Genomic DNA, 19387 nt, shown 5'->3' with positions numbered 1-19387 from the left:
CAGTGTCCTATTTACCCTGGATACTTCAAAGAAAATGCATAGCTTGAAGTGGATGGTATTTGAATCGGTAGTGGAGAATACTTTGGTCGAGGTGGGTGCTCAGATTATCACCACAGGTCGATTACATATTAGCTCTGCTTCTTTCATGCAAATAACAGAGAACTTTGAGGGACAGCTTGCTGATTAAGAAGTATGGCTGCAAATGTATGAAAACTACTAGAAGAATCTTCCCCTTTGCGCTGCGAGGGATTTTCCGAAAAAGCATCTGATACTGGGTGAACATGAACACTGTTGACAGACATTCCCAATGCTAGATGTCTTGAACCAACACCAATCAACTTCATCCCAGTCAGGTCCAGATGATGTAAAATTTCCATTTGTCTTTTCCACTGCATCAATTGAATTGCTTTCCCAGTCATTAGGGTTTGCTCTCAACTGAGGTACATTCCTTGCGATTTTTATCGATTTCAATTATTGACTCTGGAACACTTCCTTTTTGTTTTCAAGTGTATCATTTAGGAGGATTTGCCTGGACAGTATGCCTCTCGACATGCCCTCTACTCTTTGTTTGATGACACGATCATAGTAGTGTGCAAGTGTTTTGGAGACCATTCTTTGAGCTAAGTTCACGCATGGATATTACGACAGACATGATCAATTGAACTCAGGAAAAAGTATCTCTCTAGCAAAAAGATCAAATTGAAGTTCTGCATATATCGCAAGAGGATCAACTCCTCAGCTGTCTCTATTCTCCATTTCTTGATTTAAAAAAGCCACTTTTACGATGAAATGTAAAATCTTCAGAGAAAGTTGGTTTCTGAAGAATCCCCTATTCCATTATTACTTGCTGGTTTGGTTCAATGTTATGCTGATAATTCCATTGTGTTTCATGGATTAGAATACTCTGTTTATTATTTTTTTTTTATGACACTTATATGATTGGGAATGACAAGTAATTGGTTTGACATGTGAAAGGGTTACCCTACCCTAGGTCGTCTTTGCTGATTTGGCTTCTTTGAAATATTTTCTTGGTATCGAAATGACCGAATCCTCGCGTGGCATCTATCTTGTGTTGTGTAAATTTGCTTTTTTACCTCCTCACTAGTTTTCGAGTAGCGATCCTTATGCAAACGGCAGGGACAAAGTCATTGTTTTGTCTTTTTGAAATTCAACATGGACTGGTGCTTCGACTTCAACATACATGGCAAATTCACATGCGGCTTTAGCAAGGTCATAACCATTTCTTTTAGCCTTTAGGCAGAGTTTCCTTCTATGCATCTAGACTTTTGGTTTTGCACTATGCTCGGTGAAGATGGTTAGTCAATGCTCGAGTACTTCCGAAGTTTGAGGCATGATAATTATTCCTTTTTGTATTTAGATTCTCTTGAAAACTCACTCTTAAGTATCAAAATAACAAAGCATTTGGCTACAGTCGGCATGACTATACTATAGGCAGTCGCTGCGGGACATGGAAACGCGGTGGAGTAGTCGTAGTTCGCATGATTCGGCGTCACGGTCACCATGTCCTCAAGGACTTAAGCCACGCCGTTTGTATAAGGATCGCTACTCAAATAGTAACAGGTATTCCATCGGCAGTACACAAATTAATTGAGAATATTCTTAATGCCTTTCCTTATTGGTTTGCATTCTTGTCTCTTGTTTTTTGTCCAATTTCGTCTACAATTTTTTTCTGGGACAACTTTTGAACTTCGGTTCGATCAAGTTTATTTTTAATCTTCAATGTGATCCTTATTTTCAATAAAAGCTTCTAAAAAAACCATTCACTGAATACAATCAAGGGAGAAAATTAATAAAATAAAATAAAATAAACCATTCACTAAATACAACCAAGGGAGGAAAACGGATGTCATTAACCAACTAACGTGGCATGTTTATTGGCTCTGAGCCAGTAACCGGCGCCTCCCTTCACCGTCGCTGCTGGCAGAGTCGCCGTGGACCTCTGCGTCAAGACTCGCGCAAATGGACAAGCTCAACATGTGGAATATGTGAACAAGTCGTGTTGCTCGCAGCCGTGGCTCCAGATTTTTAGGGCTTGCCCACTTAACTATCTTCCAAATCTAGGGTTCTTTCAAAAACTGCGCTCGCGGCCATTGGACGGTGGCTCGAGTCGTTTGGCCCTAGATTTGAAGTTCGTCCACGTACTGTTGCAAGTTCGTCCACCTACTGCTCTGGATCTGGAGTTCGTGCGTGGATGAACAAAGGAATACAAAGCGCTCGTGCACTAGTTGAGGGCTCGCGTGCCCTTGTTGTGGCTGGCAAGGGTTGGCCGGCAATTCTTGTTCGCCCTCTACGCAAAAACATAAAAATATAAAAAAAGATAAAGAAAATAAAAAAATAAAATCATGAAAATTTTATTCAAAGTATTTACTTCAGCACCATTCGTGTCATATAAAATAGCCAGCGTCTACGTCGGTGATTTCAAATCAACATTGATCGAATGGACTCAATTGACAAAACATGAAGTGGTTTAAAATTCAATTGGCATAGTTAAAAGGATTGCGACTGAATTAGCATAAGTACAATAAATTTATGATTACGAAAAAAAATAGGATTATGACTTTTCAGTATTTTCCACATAGAGAGAGAGAGAGAGAGAGGTAGTGACTATGCAAAAGTTTAGCCAAAACAACCATTTGGCGGTGGCCGTGGCCGCGGCCGCAAGAGATGTTGCAGATCTTTAATGACGTATATGTAACAAAACGTTGACTCCTTTATTTTTATTTAAGTGACTCTGGGAAGTCCGTTTAATTTTTTTAGACTAAGCCATTGATATCACTTACTTGACTGCTTGTTAAAAGTTGTAGCACTTAAATAATCGTATAAAAAGTTTTAATACCAAAGTGGATGCCATACGTAAGTTATTACACTGTTGTTGTCCTTTTCCCATACAAATAATTTCATCTTCTTTGTTGAACTCACTATTGGACCCGTTAAAAAGAATCCATGCTTGTTGTTAATAATTTTCCTTATTCTTCTTGTCCTGCTACCAATTGAAGCCACTAAAACCACTATTGAATAGAGTTAGGTGAATGCGAATGTCTTTTAATTGATTGAGCAAAGAAAACTTTGTCAATAAATAAATAGTTCAAATGAACGAGTATAATTTTTTGCAATTTCAAATATGATTGAAATATACAAAAGTTATTTTCAATCAACTTTAATGTTTTTTAGATTGTTGTCCATGTTAGTAAATTTCATTAGCGCTTACTAATGCGAGGATAATATCAAATACTTTAAAATAGTTCAGGGGACCCAATTGAATAAATAGAGAGTTCGGCAATGACATTACATATGACATGAAAGTTCTTAGTCTTCATACATTGATCGTGAGTAGGACCCGAGCAGGTCCTTAAAAGGCTCAAGGAGAGACAAGGGAAGGAACTCCCCGGTATGGTGAAGGGATCTCCCCGTAGGTTTTGTTCGTATTCCCTCTCTCCAGGGAAGAAAAACATATGAAGGGGAACTTAGGGGCCTCCGATAGGGAAATGTAGACTCCTAATCGGTTCCGGGTGGCGACCGTCGGGTAGGTAGGTATAGTAGCCTCCCGCACTTGGATTCACAGAGGGAAGCTTTGGCTTCTACTAGGTTGACCTGCGCTTTGCATAGTGTCTAGTAACCGACGTGTCAACCCAGTATCCTGGTTTACCATACACTATGCACATAATAACTTCGTGGATTCACATTACACAAAAGTAAAGACCTATAAAAACATGAAGGTTACATGATTTTTTAGTTTGACTATGCATTTGGAAATGGAGTATGACTTCCAAATTCGATTCATTTTAAAACTTTTAAACTTTTCAAGGAAGAAATTTAAAGCTCAGGGAACTATCACGACTAGGATAAGTTATTGAAGTTGCCTTGAGATAGTCTGGTGTTCTTTCAAGAGAGAGACCTCACGACACTTTGAAATTTTGAGAAAAGCCCATTCTAAAGTGGCATTTTAAGAAAAAGCGTTGGACGAGATATTTGGCATGAAAGTATATATAGTAGAAGTATCTACCTCCCACAATTATTTTGAACTTCAACCTCATTTGGAAGATTTGAACACTGATGTCTGTAATCTAGGTAGAGAAAATCGGAGATCTCGGTCATTTTATTTCATGTTATCTAATGAGCAACAAAACCAGCATGGTGGCTGCACCATCTGGTCCATTTACATTTTAAACAAACTCTGGCCAAGTTAGAAAAAAAAAGTGTTGGGATTTAACCTAACAAGAACCCTAATTTCACAGTCTTTTGATCCTTCTGTTCACTGTTGTTGACAACAACAAAAAAAACAGATATGCTCCATCGAGTTCCCAATAAAAATGGCCAATTTTGACTAGGTTGTTTGCATCGAGCACGCATCGACGTACGAGAATCACTTATGACCTTCCCATTGGGGCCCTAATGTTCTTCCTCGAATCTTTCGTTGATAGGTAAAAACAATAATTTATTTTTCTAAAATCACAGGCTGGCGCCGGTTAATTGGAGAAGGGCCAAATGCAAAGTGCGCGACGACAAGCGAACTCGGTCAATCACGACCACCTCATCGTACAAAAGAATTGGACAAGCAAATCCCAATGAAAATATAATTTTCGGACGACCGTCGTGTTAATCGTTTGATTTAGGCCATAAAAAATAAAAAATAAAAATTATCTTAGAGTTCACTTTTTTAAAAAAATTATGACCCATAATATATTGATATTGTTCACGGTCACCCAAAAATTATTATGATAGTAAAGTTTAATCTTAAATAATAATCATGACAATAACAATAATAATAATTAATTGCCACTTCTTGAATACCAATTTTGTTCTGACCCCAGAAAAAAAAAAAAACACCAATTTTGTTTTCTTGTTGTATCGCGCTGACAAAGACATTGTACCCAGAAAAATAAATTATTGTTTTTTTTTTGCATGGGTGAGCGACAGCTGAAAAATCTTGTGGCTGTGTTCAGAAGCTCCTCCTTCGGAAATGAAAGATTTGGACCAAAAAGAGAAGAAAGCTCTTTTTGGTTTTGTCTGGGTGAAACTCTTCGTCCTCAGTTCACTCTCACGGTCGACTCCTCTCTTTGCCCTCTTCTTCTTGTTCGCCTCTCTCGTCGTGGATCCCAGCCACCAGTGACTGGCCCACGCGCCGCCGTCCACCAATGGAGTTTCCGTCGCCGTCCTCGCCTGCTGCTCTCTCGCTCTAAACGATTCCTGGTTTCGCCGCTCCAACAGTAATCTCCGAAGCATTCGATAGTCCGTCACCGCTCAGGTTCCGTTTTTCCCTCCTCTGTGCGTGCGTGCGTGCGTGCTTGCTTGCTTGCTTGCTTAGCTCATCGGAAAGTTTCTGTGTCTCAGAAAGATCGCTGTTTATCAACCGGAATGCTCGAGTTTTTTCAGTTGAAATAGGAATAGCTGAGTCAGGTTTGTTTGTCGGATCAAATTTCAGTCTTAATTAGGACACAGAATGAGTTGACCTGAATTCTGTGTCAAATGCTATACACTTCGAGGCGACTAGAGTCAGGTATGTTTTAGAAATTAGGATTTTAAATGTGCCTAGATTCTCCAAAATCTAATTTGTGAATCTGACCTGTTACGGGCAAATTGCTGTTCTCTGTTTCGGTTGTCAGATAAAATTTCAGTCTTGAACTAGGACACAGAGTGAGTTGAGGTTAATTCTGTGTCAAATGCCTATACACATAAACTCATTGAAGTATATAATGTTTGATGCTCATTATCAAGTTATCACATTTTTTATCAAGCCATCCAATGATCCAGCAAATCTCAACTACTTGCCAGAGAAATAAATCTTTGCGTGTGAATCACTTCTTCGAACGAAAAACGAAATTTCTTCAAAATGATCACCTATAAAAGTTCATGAGAATTGATGTTGTGATATTATTTGAAATCAAGTTCACGTCTTTGTGTATACAGTGCTTCCATCTTCCAAAGAAGAAGCTATTAAGTTTTCAGATTCATCTGCTGATGGAGCGAACGAGTCTTTATGGTGCTTCCATCTTCCTTCTTAATGCTCCAGCTGCCATCTCCAGCCAGTCATCATCCCTTTCCTTTCTCTATCACCTTCATTCTTCTTGTGTGCGTTTCTCGTTTCGCAGTGGTCGAAGGTTTTCTTCGATCCCCATCCCTCGTGTAGACGACCCCAACCAGCTCTTGAGTTATGTGAGGAAACATTGCAGAAATGGAGGTGTGTTTAAGAGTGTCAGTGATGCCTCGTATTGCTTCAATAAAATGATAAGGACAAACCCTTTGCCTTCCGCCAGGGATTTTAGTCTACTGTTGGGTGGTATAGTGAGGATGAAGCAGTACTCCACTGCAGTGCGGTTGATTGAGCAGCTGCTTTGGTTGGGGATCGAGCATGATGTTGTTTTGCTGAATACTTCATTGAATTGCTTTTGCTGTTTAAAGCGGGTTGAGTTGGGATTGTCTATCCTGGGCAGAATCTTCAAGCTCGGATTTCACATCGATGTGGTCACATCGAGCACCCTAATTGATGGTCTCCTTATTAAGGGAAAAACTGATCAAGCGTTGAGGTTCCTCGATGATATGGTTCTAAATGGTCCTGCACCTGATGAGATCACGTATGCGATGATTGCGAAGGGGTTATGCAGGGCAGGTAACACCAGATTGGCGATTGAATTGCTAAGGGATTGGGAAGAGAGAAGTTGCAGGCTTAATTCCTTCACATACAGCATAGTAATAGACAGTCTTTGCAAGGAGGGATTGATCACAGAAGCGTTGAGACTGCACGAAGGTATGAGTAGGAAAGGCATTGAACCAGATGTTGTTACCTATAACTCCTTGTTCCACGGTCTGTGCAATGTAGGCCGGATGGACGATGCCCTCGTATTGTTGGAACAGATGACAAGCAGAGGCATCCAACCGGACTTGCTCACTTATAGCACGTTGGTTCATTGCTTATGCAATCTAGGCCAATGGAAAGATGCTGCGGTCTTGTTGGAGAAGATGACGAAGGCCGGAATTGAACCGGACGTCATTACTTATACTTCCGTCATTCAAGGAGTGTGCACTTTCGGCCAATTGAAGGAGGCTCGAAGACTGCTGAGTCATATGGTGCAAAGCAGAGTAACGCCGGATGTTCAAACCTTCACTATTTTGGTGGATGCGCATTGTAAGGAGGGAATGCTCGTGGAGGCAGAGGCCATAGTCAACCATATGATTCAATTAGGTAAAATGCCTAATAGTTTTACTTATAATGCATTGATGAATGGCTATTGTTCGCAAAATAGGATGAACGATGCTATGGAAGTGCTTAATTTAATGGTTGAAAGAGGCTGCTCACCTGATGTTGTTTGTTATAACATATTGATTAACGGATACTGCAAAGCAAGAAGAGTTGAGAAGTCAAAGATGCTTTTGGGAGAAATGTTGCAAAGGGGCGTGATTCCTGACATCATCACATACAGAATACTCGTAAGCGGATTTTGCCAGGTTGGGAACCTTGAAGCTGCGGAGGGGCTAATTAACGAGATGCAATCTCGTGGTCTATCTCTAGATCATTATACCTCGAGTGCTTTCTTGGATGGCTTGTGTAAAATTCAGCAAATCGACAAGGCCATGATATTGCTTGGAAAGTTGGAAGATTCCAAATTCGTCCCTGACATTGTGGCTTACAATATCCTAATAAACGGCATGTGTAATGACGGAAAGCTCGACAATGCTAAGGGGCTGTTTAATTGTTTGCATACTCGAGGCTTGCAACCTGATGTGCGGACATATACCATTCTCATGCGTGGGTTGTGCAAAGGAGGATGCACGGACGAAGCATATCAGCTCCTAAAGGAGATGGAAGGAAATGGACTCTTTCCAGATGGGGTCACTTATAACACCATAATCAAAGGACTGCTAGAAAACAAGGAAAATACTCGAGCAGCACAACTTGTCAATGAAATGGTTGAAAGGGGTTTTTCTGCAGATGTAGCAACGATGGAATTGTGGGTTAAATATCTCGTGACAAATGGAGCTTCTTCCTTTCCACGTTGAACTCTCCATTGTCTCTGAGATCTGTCCATTTTTTCATCTGAAATGTGATGAAGAGTAAATCAGATTTGCGGCGAGTTTTCTTCCAAACATCATCACTTTGTGTCCCATGTCCAATGAACGAAGTTGTTTTCAATCTAGGAGACAAATGACCGAATCAAACTGCCGAAGAAGGCAAATATTTGGAGGGGCGGAAGTGGTCCTATTATACCTAGGTTCGGCACGAAATCTCTGTATTTTACTTGTAAGTGTGCTCGCTTGTTAGTGCTTCTGGTCCCTATTGTATTCAAAGTTGAAACTCATACAAATGATGAAGCGGTCTAAGGGTGATATTGAATTAAATAAATGGTAATAGGAATAACTTTACTGCATCATACATAAATTATGTCGTACATCCTGATTACCCTGTTGTATATATGCTTTGAGGTAGTGATACTTGTTTTCTGTTCTACTCTCTTTTTAGCACAATCTGATCTTTTCAGTGTCCTGTACCATTGATGCTTCAAAGAAGATGCATAAATTGAAGTGGATGGTATTTGAATCGGTAGTGGAGAATATTTTGGTCAAGCTGGGTGCTCAGATTGTCACCACAGGTCGATTACATATTAGGGCTATTTGCTTTGCTTCTTACATGCAAATGACGACGAAGAAGAAACATGGCTGAAAATGTATGAAAACTACTTGAAGTATCTTCCCCTTTGCGTTGCGAGAGATTTTCCGAAATGCTTCTGATGATGGGTGAACATGAATGCCGTTGACAGACATTCCCAATGCTAGACTTCTTGAGCCAACACCAATCAACTTCATCCCAGTCAGGCTCAGATGATGTAAAATTTCCATCTGTCTTTTCCTCTGCATCTATTGAATTACTTTACTGATCAATGGGGTTAGCTCTCAACTGATTTTCGAGTGGTGATCCTTATGCAAATACTGGGACAAAGTCATGGTTATGTCTTTCCGGATTTGAACATATATGGTAAACTCACATGTGGCTTTTGCAAGGTGATAACCATTTCTTTTAGCCTTTATGCAGCGTTTCCTCCTATTGGTTTAGACTTTTGGTTTTGCACTATGTTTAGTGAAGATGATCGATGCTCAAGTATTTCTAAAGTTGGAGGCATGATGATGATTTCATTTTAGACAGATGTTAATCAGCTTTTTTGCTCTGTAACGAACTGATTTTGTGTTTAGATTCTCCTGAAGACTCACTTAAGTATCACAATAACAAACCAATTCAGCTTTTCTGGTCATGAAAAAATCAAAATCATTATTTTGAGAACTTGAAAATAACAATCACCGTAAAAAAATGCTTGGCTACAGGCGGCATGACCATAGGCAGCTGCTGTGGGTTTAAGGAGACGCAGTGGACTAGTAGTAGTTTGTGTGAATCGGTGTCATGGTCGCCATACCACCGATTCTTGATGCCTTTCCCCATTTGTTGCTTTGTTGGCTCTTCTTTTTCATCCAATTATCTGCCATTTTTTCTTGGGATAACTTATGAATTTTGGTTCAATCAAGTTTCCGAACTATTTTTTAATGTCCAATGTGATCCTTGTTTTAAATAGAAGCTTCTAAAATTCATAAAAAGGAAAATCATTCACTAAATGCAAACAAGGGCGAATGGCGGAATCAATGCCGTAAGTGTTCTACTATTCTCGCAGTTGATTAAAGAGAAGTAGTCTGTTTCCACAAGAGTTCTTGCTCTGGTACTTCCCTGTTCTTTTTTTTTTCCCTAGAAAATACATCTTTGTGATTTTAAATCAAATTATTTTAAGAGAGTGTTTGCTCAATGGCTTTACTTTTGAGTCTGGTACGTGTACTTAGTTGGTTAGTGCTTCTGGTGCCTAATATTTTTCAAGCAGGTGAAATTCATACAAATGATCAAGCTGTCTGAGGATGATACTGAACTAAATAGATGTTAATAGAAATAACGTTGCTATTCAATAAAGTAAATTATGCCATAAGTCCTGATTAGCCTATTGTATACGTGCTTTGAGAGAGAGATCCAAGTCTTCTGTTATACTGCTTTTTTTAGCACAATCTGATCCTTTCAATGTCCTATTTACTGAGAGATCTAAGTCTTCTGTTATATTCTTTTTTTTAGCACAATCTGATCTTTTCGATGTTCTATTTACCATAGATACTTCAAAGAAGATGCATTCCTTGAAGTGGATGGTATTTGAATCAACAGTGGAGAATATTTGGGTCGAGCTGGGTGCTCAGATTATCACCACAGGTCGATTACATATTTGGGTTATTTGCTCTGCTTCTTACATGCAATTAACAGTGAAGTTTAAGTAACGTCTTGCTGACTACAGAGCATGCCTGCAAGTGTATGAAAATTAATTGAAGTATCTTATTCTCCTTTGCACTGTGAGGGGTTTTCTGAATTATCTGTGATGGGTGAACATTAACGCTGCTGACAGACATTCCAAACGCTAGACGTCTTTAGCGAACACCATTCAACCTCATCACAGTCGGTCCTAGATGGTGTAAATATCCATCGTCTTTTCCACTGCATCAATTTATTTGCTTTCCTGATCAATAGGTTTGGCTGTCAACAGAGGTATATTCCTTGCCATTTTTATCTGTTTCAATTACTTGCTCAGGAACACATTTTTCTGTTTGTTGTTAAGTGGATCACTTAGGACAGGAGGATTTGCCTGGACAGTCTGTCTCTTGTCACACCCTCTACTCTTTGTTTGCTGACACCATCATAGTAGCGCGCAAGCATTTTGGAGAAGAGTCTTTGATAGACGTGATCAATGGAACTCAGAAAAAACGACCTGCCAAGCAAAAGGATCAAATTGAAGTTTTGCATGTATCACAAGAGGATCAACTCCTCAGCTGTCTCTTTTGTCCATTTCCTGATTTGAAAAACGCAGATTCATGGGTTTAGCAACTGAAGCAAAGCCACTTTTACGATGAAACGTAAAATCTCCACAGAAAGTTGGTTTCTGAAGCAAAATGGTTCCTTAGGCTTGGCCAAGGTTCCAAAAGTAGATTTTGCAATTTTTTGACTTTTTATGAATTTTTGAAAAATTTATTGAAAACTGACTGATCAAAAATCAGGTGTCAACAGTGCAGAATCGCCGGATTTTCTCGAATTTCTAAGTATTTTTCTATTTTCAGAAAAAAATAAAAAAATTGCAAAAAATGCAAAAAATTATTTTTTGTTCAAAAATGGTCCCCTAGGCTTGGCCAAGGTTCCCAAAGTTGATTTTGCTATTTTTTGATTTTTTATGGATTTTTTATGAATTTTCTAAAAAATTACTTAAAACAGACATATCGAAAACCCCTACTGTGTTATTAGATGCTGTTTGGTTCAGTCTTATGCTGATAATTCCATTTTGCGTTTCTGGTTTTCGTATTTGGGTCCCTTGAAATTGACTTTATCCTCACATGGCATCTATCTTGCATGGTGCAAATTTGTTCTCGACCTCCTTAATGATTTTCGAGTACCATTCCTTATGTAAATACTGGGGACAAAGTCATGGTTGTTTCTTCCCGAATTTCACCACAGAGTTGTGCTTCGAGTTTGACATATATGGTATGTTCACAACCAGGTTTAGCAAGGTCGTAACCATTTCCTCAGCCTTTAGGCAGCTTTTCCTTCTATTGATTTAGGCTTTTGATCTTGCAGTATCTTGCACGTCCTAGCGTCTCCGATTGCTGTTTCTTGAAGACTCGATTTAGAATTATAGGAACAAACCCCGTGACGTCCGCATGGATTAGACACACGATGCAAGTTTGATTTTTTTATACTAGTCATTAGCTTTTAGTCATTTAGGTTTTCTCGTGGTAAAAAAAAAATCAATTTGAGAAGCCTATAAGAAGTATAGGAAACACATATCAGTATCATTTCCTGCAGTAAACATGACATCATGTCAGGCAGAAACAACTACACATCAGACCAAAGCCAGCGGTCGCTCTCTCCATTGCTTTGCTCGACGCAACAAAGCCAGAGCTTCTCCGCTTCCATGGGAGCTCGGGCTAGTTGCATCTCTTTGATTTGCCATTCTGCTTCCGGTTCTGCTTCCTAATACTATTTTCTTTTGAAGTGCTGGGTTGGAATTCCTGGTGGTGTCTTTTTTGGTCGACGTTCATTCTTTTGTTTTCTTACGAATTCAACCATTGCTGTTTTGTGCTCGTGCTGGACTTGGATATCTGTCGCACACATTACAGCTCGATTTTTTGTTAAAGAATTCTCCTTTCTTAAAGAGGAGCTCCGTTGTTCTTGTTCATGGTGCAAATTGCTAATGTTGTTGTTGTCTCTTCTTGTCTCTCTGTAATTAGTATGTGCCCGAATTGCTGTTTGTGTAAATACTGCAAGCTAATCAGTATCAATTATCTTTCTTTTCCTTTGTTTTCTTTTTTTTTTCAGTGTGAAGCAATGGGAAGAGTTGCAGATATTATTCAATTTCCAGCATTTTTATGCGATCAGGTTCTGCAATACAGATATTGTATATCTAATTCATTGCATTTGATAATCGCAAAGGCTTCTGAAACTGATATCAGACTCATATAAGCAGGCATGAGATCTTTCTTTTGGGGCAGTTGAATAACTTTTAAGTCGTGTGTGTGGGTTGTGTACTGGTAACGTGTTATGGGCATATAAGATTTAAAAAATTACCATACAGTTTCAATATTATAAAAATTTCAAGTTAAACTTATATTTGTCTTTCCTGAACGAGTGTTCTCACTTATTTGGTCAATGTGCTACATGAAAAATAATACAGTCCTACACAAAGACGGGACCAGCAGAAGGACAAGAAGCCGTCTCCTGTCAGATGCCAATGAGAACAGGAATCCATGTATGATTTTTTCAGGATACTGCATAATATTTACTCAGAACTGAAGAAGCTCATGAAGCCATTTTTTCTTGATGTGTTTTACTGAAGGATGGGAGTAAAGAAGCTTATGGATTTTCAACTGAACATCAGCACTTGAAGAGAACACATTGAAGGTCTAGAAAGAGAAGGAAAAAGGAGCAAAGGTGCCCAAGCCAGAGTCAGAGCCAACTTATGTAGCTATGATACGGAGGATGCGGAAAAACCTTTATTGACGGTGGTGCTTTCAGAAAGCATTCTCACATCCATGGCATCCTTCAGTAGGGGTCGACCGAAATGTAGTTGTGTTTTGGATGACTCAGAGCATCTTGTAGCCGTTTTTTAACATCTCCCATTTTCTCTTCTCGATTTATTTGTTTGTAACTTGGTGAAAGACCTATTTGAGTTGTAATTCTGTGATCTTGAAATACAAATACAAAAGTTACTGTATTAGCTTGTTTTTTATCATTAGCTTTACCACAAATAATCCAACCAATTACCTTCAACGAATGTCAGCACCACAAACGGTACATGTCGAAAGACCAGACACAAAGTGCACAAGTCAAAAGCAGGTTGCATGTCTGTTAAACAACTATGTTTTGTACCACATTATTTGATTTGCAAAATGGACAACAGCCTCCCTTCTCGGCTAACCTGAATCATATGATAAATGTTTCCAAAGGTAGTGCATAGAAGCCTCTTTCTCAACAGCAAACTGATAATCTGATCGGGAGAGCTCGCAACAATTTTCCTATGTTTTTTTTATTCTTTTGAAACTTACATTAGCAGTGGTTTTCACAGCGTTTCTCCAAAATTTCACACCATACATGAGACTAATGCAAAAACATCACAGAGTATTCATTCACAATATATTGCCCGTCTAGAAATCACTAGTTTTCCATCGAAAAGCAATAATACAAGGTGCAAAAAGTTGCTTATCGCCTTCAGTAAGATCATTACAAAATGCTGAACCTAAACTCCAAGTATAGAAATTGAACTAAAAATTATCAAATCCGCAGGCCGAATAGATAGTACTCAACCAAATCCATTAAAAAAAAAAATGTTAGCACTTTTCAATCTGCAACAAAAATCCCTATCTAACAGCTAGCACAGCTAGCACTGAACATCAACTAGCATTTCTTGGTCCACAATTTCACAATCCCCCACTGATTTCAGATTGTTCAGTACATGGAGACTTTGAAATATCAATTGAGATTGGTTCGCTCTTGCTTGTATGTTGGAGAAGGATGGACTACCCATGCCAGTAACTCTATCACTCCCAGGCATATGTAGTAAAGAAAAAAAAAATCTGACATGTGAACTTGTTTTCCTTTTCGATAAACATATAGAACATTAAACAAGGATAATACCCTTAAATATGAATTCCCAGTTTCAGAAATAAAAAGTCCATATCCTTGTCAAGCTTGAAGATACAAAATGAGTATACAATATTAATCACAACATACAAAAGTATTACGAACATAGAATAAGGCTAAAGAAATACCGACTTGTGCTCTCTACTTTCTGACAATAGCAGAGTCCATCTTAGATGGTCTACTGGCCTGTGCACTATCCTACCCAGTATCTTTCTTTGTCTTCCTCTTTTTACCTACGTGTGAAAAAGAAAAACACCAACGTTAACCGTCATGATATCCCTCAAAAAAATTTATTAGAAAAAGTCACATAATTGTCAAATAAAGCTTACTTCGGGTGGCCTTGGGGCTGTAGCATTCTTACATGTTTTTTTTTGCTGTGCCCATACTGAAGGCAATTTGAACATCGCATTTGGACTCAAACTTTCTTCAATTTCTTACCATTGCTACTTCGCTCATCCTTGCCCTTAATTTTGCTGTTCTTTTTTTTTTTTATCTCTCTCTCTCTCTCTCCCTTTTCCTTCTGAAAAGTGGGCGTTTGATTAGCTCACCAATGACTTTGGGCCACATTTGTTGTCCATTCATGGCTGGGAGGGAAAGTCGATAATATCTCTCATAAGCATCTTTCTTGAAGCAGTCATCAATGTAATCATTAATATCGAACTCCACGAAACAAATGCAACATATCACATGTTTACATGATATTTCAGATAAATATCATTCCCTACAATCACAGGTCTTCCCAGCCAAGTTAACCACAAATCTCTTTTCAAATACTTGAACCTCAAAGTTATTCCCCATTGCCACTCTAGCAATACAATTCCTGTTCTCGAGCTTAATCCCCACTACCACTCTGTTTTTATTTTGGCTTATGTTGATGACACTTAAATGATTGGGAATGACTAGTACTTGGTTTTAGAGCAGAGCATAATGAACCAACTGAACCCGGTAACCAACCGGTCCCATTAAAAAGAATCCATACTTGTTACTAATGATTCTCCTTATTCTTCTTGTCCCCGTACGAATTTTTCAAACAACTTAAAATCACTATTGAATAGAGTTAGGCAAATGTGAATATCTTTTAATTGATTGAGCAAAGAAAACTTTGTCTGTTTTAATTAAATAGCTCAATTGGACGAGTATAATTTTTCGATGTATAAATATATAAAAGTCATTTCCAATCAACTTTAATGTTTTTAGGTTGTTGCCCATGTCAGTAAATTTCATTAGCGCTTACCAACGTGAGGATAAAATTTATTACTCTAAAATAGTTCAGGGGAACCAATTGAATAAATAGAGAGTTCAGGGATGACATTAGATATGACATGAAAATTTTTAGACTCTATACATTGATCGCAAGTATAATGGTAACTTCATGGATTCACATTATACAAAAGTAAAGACCCATCGGTGTCATTAGCCCTTTTCAAAGTTTTACATATATCCATTATAGTTTTGTACCCATTAGTATGAAAACATGAAGGTTACATGATTTTTTTAGTTTAATAATGCATTTGGAAATGGAGTATGACTTCCAAATTCGATTCATTTTAAAAACTTCATACTTTTCATGGTGAAAATTTTAAGCTCAGGGAACCATCAAGAGGAGGATAAGCTATTGAAGTTGCCTTGGTATAGGCTGGTGTTCTATTTAAGAGAGATTCCATGACACTTTGAAATTTCGAGAAATGCGTGTTCTAAAGGAGTCTTTTTAAGAAAAAGCGGTGAACGGGGTATTTCGGCATCTTTTTTTTTTCTTTTCAAATTTTTTTAGGTTAATACTATCAAAGTTTTCGAAGTGGTAATTCACGACACGTTTGCTCTAAATTAATTCTTTCTCACATAAAGACTCAAAATTGGTACTCCTAAATAAAATCTATATGTGATGCAATCTTGTCAAAATTGGTACGTTGACATGAAGTATTTAAACAGAGCAATATGAACGAAAGACCAGAGTGGAAAATCCCTGTGTGTTGACGTGTACGCATTTTTTAATGTCAAAAAAAGAAACTCCTTTTGCCCTCTGTTCACTCTCACGCTCGACGCCTCTCTTTGCCCTCTTCTTCTTGTTCGCCTCTCTCGTCGTGGATCCCTGCCACCAATGACTGGCCCACGCGCCGCCGTCCACCACTGGAGTCTCCGTCGCCTTCCTCGCCTGCTTCTCCCTCGCTCGAAACGATTCCTGGTTTCGCCGCTCCAACAGTAATCTCCGAAGCATTCGGTAGTCCGTCACCGCTCAAGTTCCGTTTTGCCCTCCTCTGTGTGTGTGTGTTTGTGTGTTCGGCTTAGCTCATTGGACAGTTCTGTTTCTCGAAAAGATCGCTGTTTATGAAGCGGAATGCTCAAGTTTTTGCCGTTGAAATAGGATAGCTGAGTCAGGTATGTTTGTCTGGCCAAATTTCAGTCTTAATTGGGACACAGAATGAGTTGACGGGAATTCTGTGTCAAATGCTATACACTTCGAGGCAACTAGAGTCAGGTATGTTTGAGAAATTAGGATTTTAAATGTGCCTAGATTCTCCAAAATCTAATATGTGAATCTGACCTGTTATGGGCAAATTGCTGTTCTCTGTTTCGGTCATCCGATCAAATTTCAGTCTTGAATTAGGACACAGAGTGAGTTGAGGTTAATTCTGTGTCAAATGCCTATACACATAAACTCATTGAAGTATATAATGTTTGATGCCCATTATCAAGTTATCTCATTTTTATCAAGCCATCCAATGATCCAGCAAATCTCAACTACTTGCCAGAGAAATAAATCTTTGTGTGAATCACTTCTTCGAACAAAAAACGAAATTTCTTCAAAATGATCACCTATAAAAGTTCATGAGAATTGATGTTGTGATATTATTTGAAATCAAGTTCACGTCTTTGTGTATACAGTGCCTCGATCTTCTAAAGAAGAAGCTATTCAGTTTTCAAATTCATCTGCTGATGGAGCGAACGAGTCTTTATGGTGCTTCTATCTTCCTTCTTCGTGCTCCAGCTGCCATCTCCAGCCAGTTGTCATCCCTTTGCTTTCTCTATCACCTTCATCCTTCTTGTGTCCGTTTCTCGTTTCACGGTGGTCGAAGGTTTTCTTCGATCCCTATCCCTCATGTAGACGACCCGAACCAGCTCTTGAGTTACGTGAGGAAACATTGCAGAAATGGAGGTGTGTTTAAGAGTGTCAGTGATGCCTCGTATTGCTTCAATAAAATGATAAAGACAAACCCTTTGCCTTCCACCAGGGATTTTAGTCTGCTGTTGGGTTCTATTGTGAGGATGAAGCAGTACTCCACTGCAAAACGGTTGATTGAGCAGCTGCCTTCGTTGGGGATCGAGCATGATGTTGTTTTGCTGAGTATTTCGTTGAATTGCTTTTGCCGTTTAAAGCGGGTTGAGTTGGGATTGTCTATCCTGGGTAGAATCTTGAAGCTTGGGTTTCCCATTGATGTGGTCGCATTGAGCACCCTAATTGATGGTCTCCTTATTAAGGGCAAAACTGATCAAGCATTGAGGTTCCTCGATGATATGAGACGAAATGGCCCCGCACCTGATGAGACCACGTATGCGGTAATCATGAAGGGATTATACAGGGCGGGTAATGCCAGATTGGCGATTGAATTGCTGAGGGACTGGGAAGATAGAAGTTGCAGGATCAATGCCTTCACATATAACATAATAATTGATATTCTTTGCAAGGAGGGATTGATCACAGAAGCGTTGAGACTGCACGAAGGTATGAGTGGGAAAGGCGTTGAACCAGATGTTGTTACTTATAACAGCTTGATCCATGGTCTGTGCAATGTAGGTCGGGTGGAAGATGCTCTCGTATTGTTGAAAGAGATGACCAGCAGAGGCATCCAACCCGACATATTCACTTATAACTCCTTGGTTCATTGCTTTTGCAACCTAGGCCAATGGAAAGATGCTACAGTCTTTTTGGAGAAGATGATGAAGGCAGGAATTGAACCGAGCATCGTTACCTATACCTCCATCATTCAAGGAGCTTGCAATTCCGGCCAATTGAAAGAGGCTGGAAGACTGCTGAGTGATATGGTGCAAAGAAGAGTAATGCCGAATGTACAAGCCTTCACTATTCTGGTGGATGCGCATTGTAAGGAGGGAATGCTTGTAGAGGCAGAGAACATAGTCGACCAGATGATTCAATTAGGTAAAATGCCTGATAGTTTCACTTATAATACATTGATAAACGGTTATTGTTTGCAAAATAGAATGAACGATGCTATGGAAGTGCTTAATTTGATGGTTGAAAGAGGCTGCTCACCTGATGTTGTTTCTTACTCCACTTTGATTAATGGATTCTGCAAAGCGAGAAGAGTTGACAAGTCAAAGATGCTATTGGGAGAAATGCTGCAAAGGGGCTTGATTCCTAATGTCATCACGTACAGCACACTTGTAAACGGATTTTGCCAGATTGGGAACCTTCAAGCCGCGGAGGAGCTAATCAACGAGATGCAATCTCGCGATCTCTCTCTTAATCATTATATCTTGAGCGCTTTCGTGGATGGCTTGTGTAAAGTGCAGCAGATTGACAAGGCTATTACATTGCTTCGAAAGATGGAAGATTCCAAATTCGTCCCAGACATTGTGACTTACACTATTCTGATAAACGGCATGTGTAATGCCGGAAAGCTCGATGATGCTATGGATCTGTTTAATTGTTTGCAAGCTCGAGGCTTGCAACCTGATGTGTGGACGTATAGTAGTGTCATGCATGGATTGTGCAAAGGGGGACGCACGGAAGAAGCATATCAGCTACTAAGGGAGATGGAAGGAAATGGATGCCTTCCAGATGGCGTCACTTATAATTCAATTATACAAGGACTACTAAAAAATAATGAAAATACGAGAGCAGCGCAACTTGTTGGTGAAATGGTTGAAAGGGGTTTTTCTGCAAATGTAGGAACGATGGAGTTGTGGGTTAAATATTGCATGACAAATGGAACTTCTTCCTTTCCTAGTTGAGCTCTCCATTGGCTCTGAGATATGTCCAATTTTTCATCTGAAATGTGTATGAAGAGTAAACTAGACCAAAGGCAAGTTTTCTTCGTCACATCATCTCTTTCAGTCCCTTGTCCCATTACTGAAGTTATTTTAAGTCTGGGCACTGTTGACTGAATCGAACCACCCAAGAAGGCAAATATTTGGAGGGGTGGAAGGTGG

General features: G+C 39.2%; 3 protein-coding genes across 3 annotated transcripts in view; 2 read left to right on the top strand and 1 right to left on the bottom strand.

Annotated features, from left to right (window-relative positions):
- Window positions 1-19387, bottom strand: part of LOC115750563 (protein FAR-RED ELONGATED HYPOCOTYL 3) — an 874908-nt gene that overhangs the window by 456938 nt on the left and 398583 nt on the right. The gene's annotated exons all lie outside the window — the stretch shown is intronic.
- LOC115750588 (pentatricopeptide repeat-containing protein At3g22470, mitochondrial-like) lies at window positions 5425-8103 on the top strand. Its single transcript, XM_030688057.2, has 2 exons — window positions 5425-5518; window positions 5929-8103. The coding sequence occupies exon 2, from the start codon at window positions 5980-5982 to the stop codon at window positions 8014-8016; it is 2037 nt and encodes a 678-aa protein (XP_030543917.1). The 5' UTR covers window positions 5425-5518; window positions 5929-5979; the 3' UTR covers window positions 8017-8103.
- LOC115750570 (pentatricopeptide repeat-containing protein At1g63330-like) lies at window positions 17061-19334 on the top strand. Its single transcript, XM_048285944.1, has 2 exons — window positions 17061-17219; window positions 17283-19334. The coding sequence occupies exons 1-2, from the start codon at window positions 17153-17155 to the stop codon at window positions 19187-19189; spliced, it is 1974 nt and encodes a 657-aa protein (XP_048141901.1). The 5' UTR covers window positions 17061-17152; the 3' UTR covers window positions 19190-19334.

This window comes from Rhodamnia argentea, chromosome 10, assembly GCF_020921035.1.
Source record: "Rhodamnia argentea isolate NSW1041297 chromosome 10, ASM2092103v1, whole genome shotgun sequence".
NCBI classification, from domain to species: domain Eukaryota; kingdom Viridiplantae; phylum Streptophyta; class Magnoliopsida; order Myrtales; family Myrtaceae; genus Rhodamnia; species Rhodamnia argentea.
Note: the sequence above shows the minus strand (reverse complement) of the source record. Positions and strands in the feature narration are given on the sequence as shown.

Excerpts from the sequence above, each read along its gene's own strand:
- LOC115750570 (XM_048285944.1), top strand. The coding sequence starts at position 17,153 with ATGGAGCGAACGAGTCTTTATGGTGCTTCTATCTTCCTTCTTCGTGCT. Across the intron at positions 17,220-17,282 it reads TCCAGCTGCCATCTCCAGCC|GTGGTCGAAGGTTTTCTTCG; the intron begins AGTTGTCATCCC and ends TCTCGTTTCACG.
- LOC115750588 (XM_030688057.2), top strand. The coding sequence starts at position 5,980 with ATGGAGCGAACGAGTCTTTATGGTGCTTCCATCTTCCTTCTTAATGCT.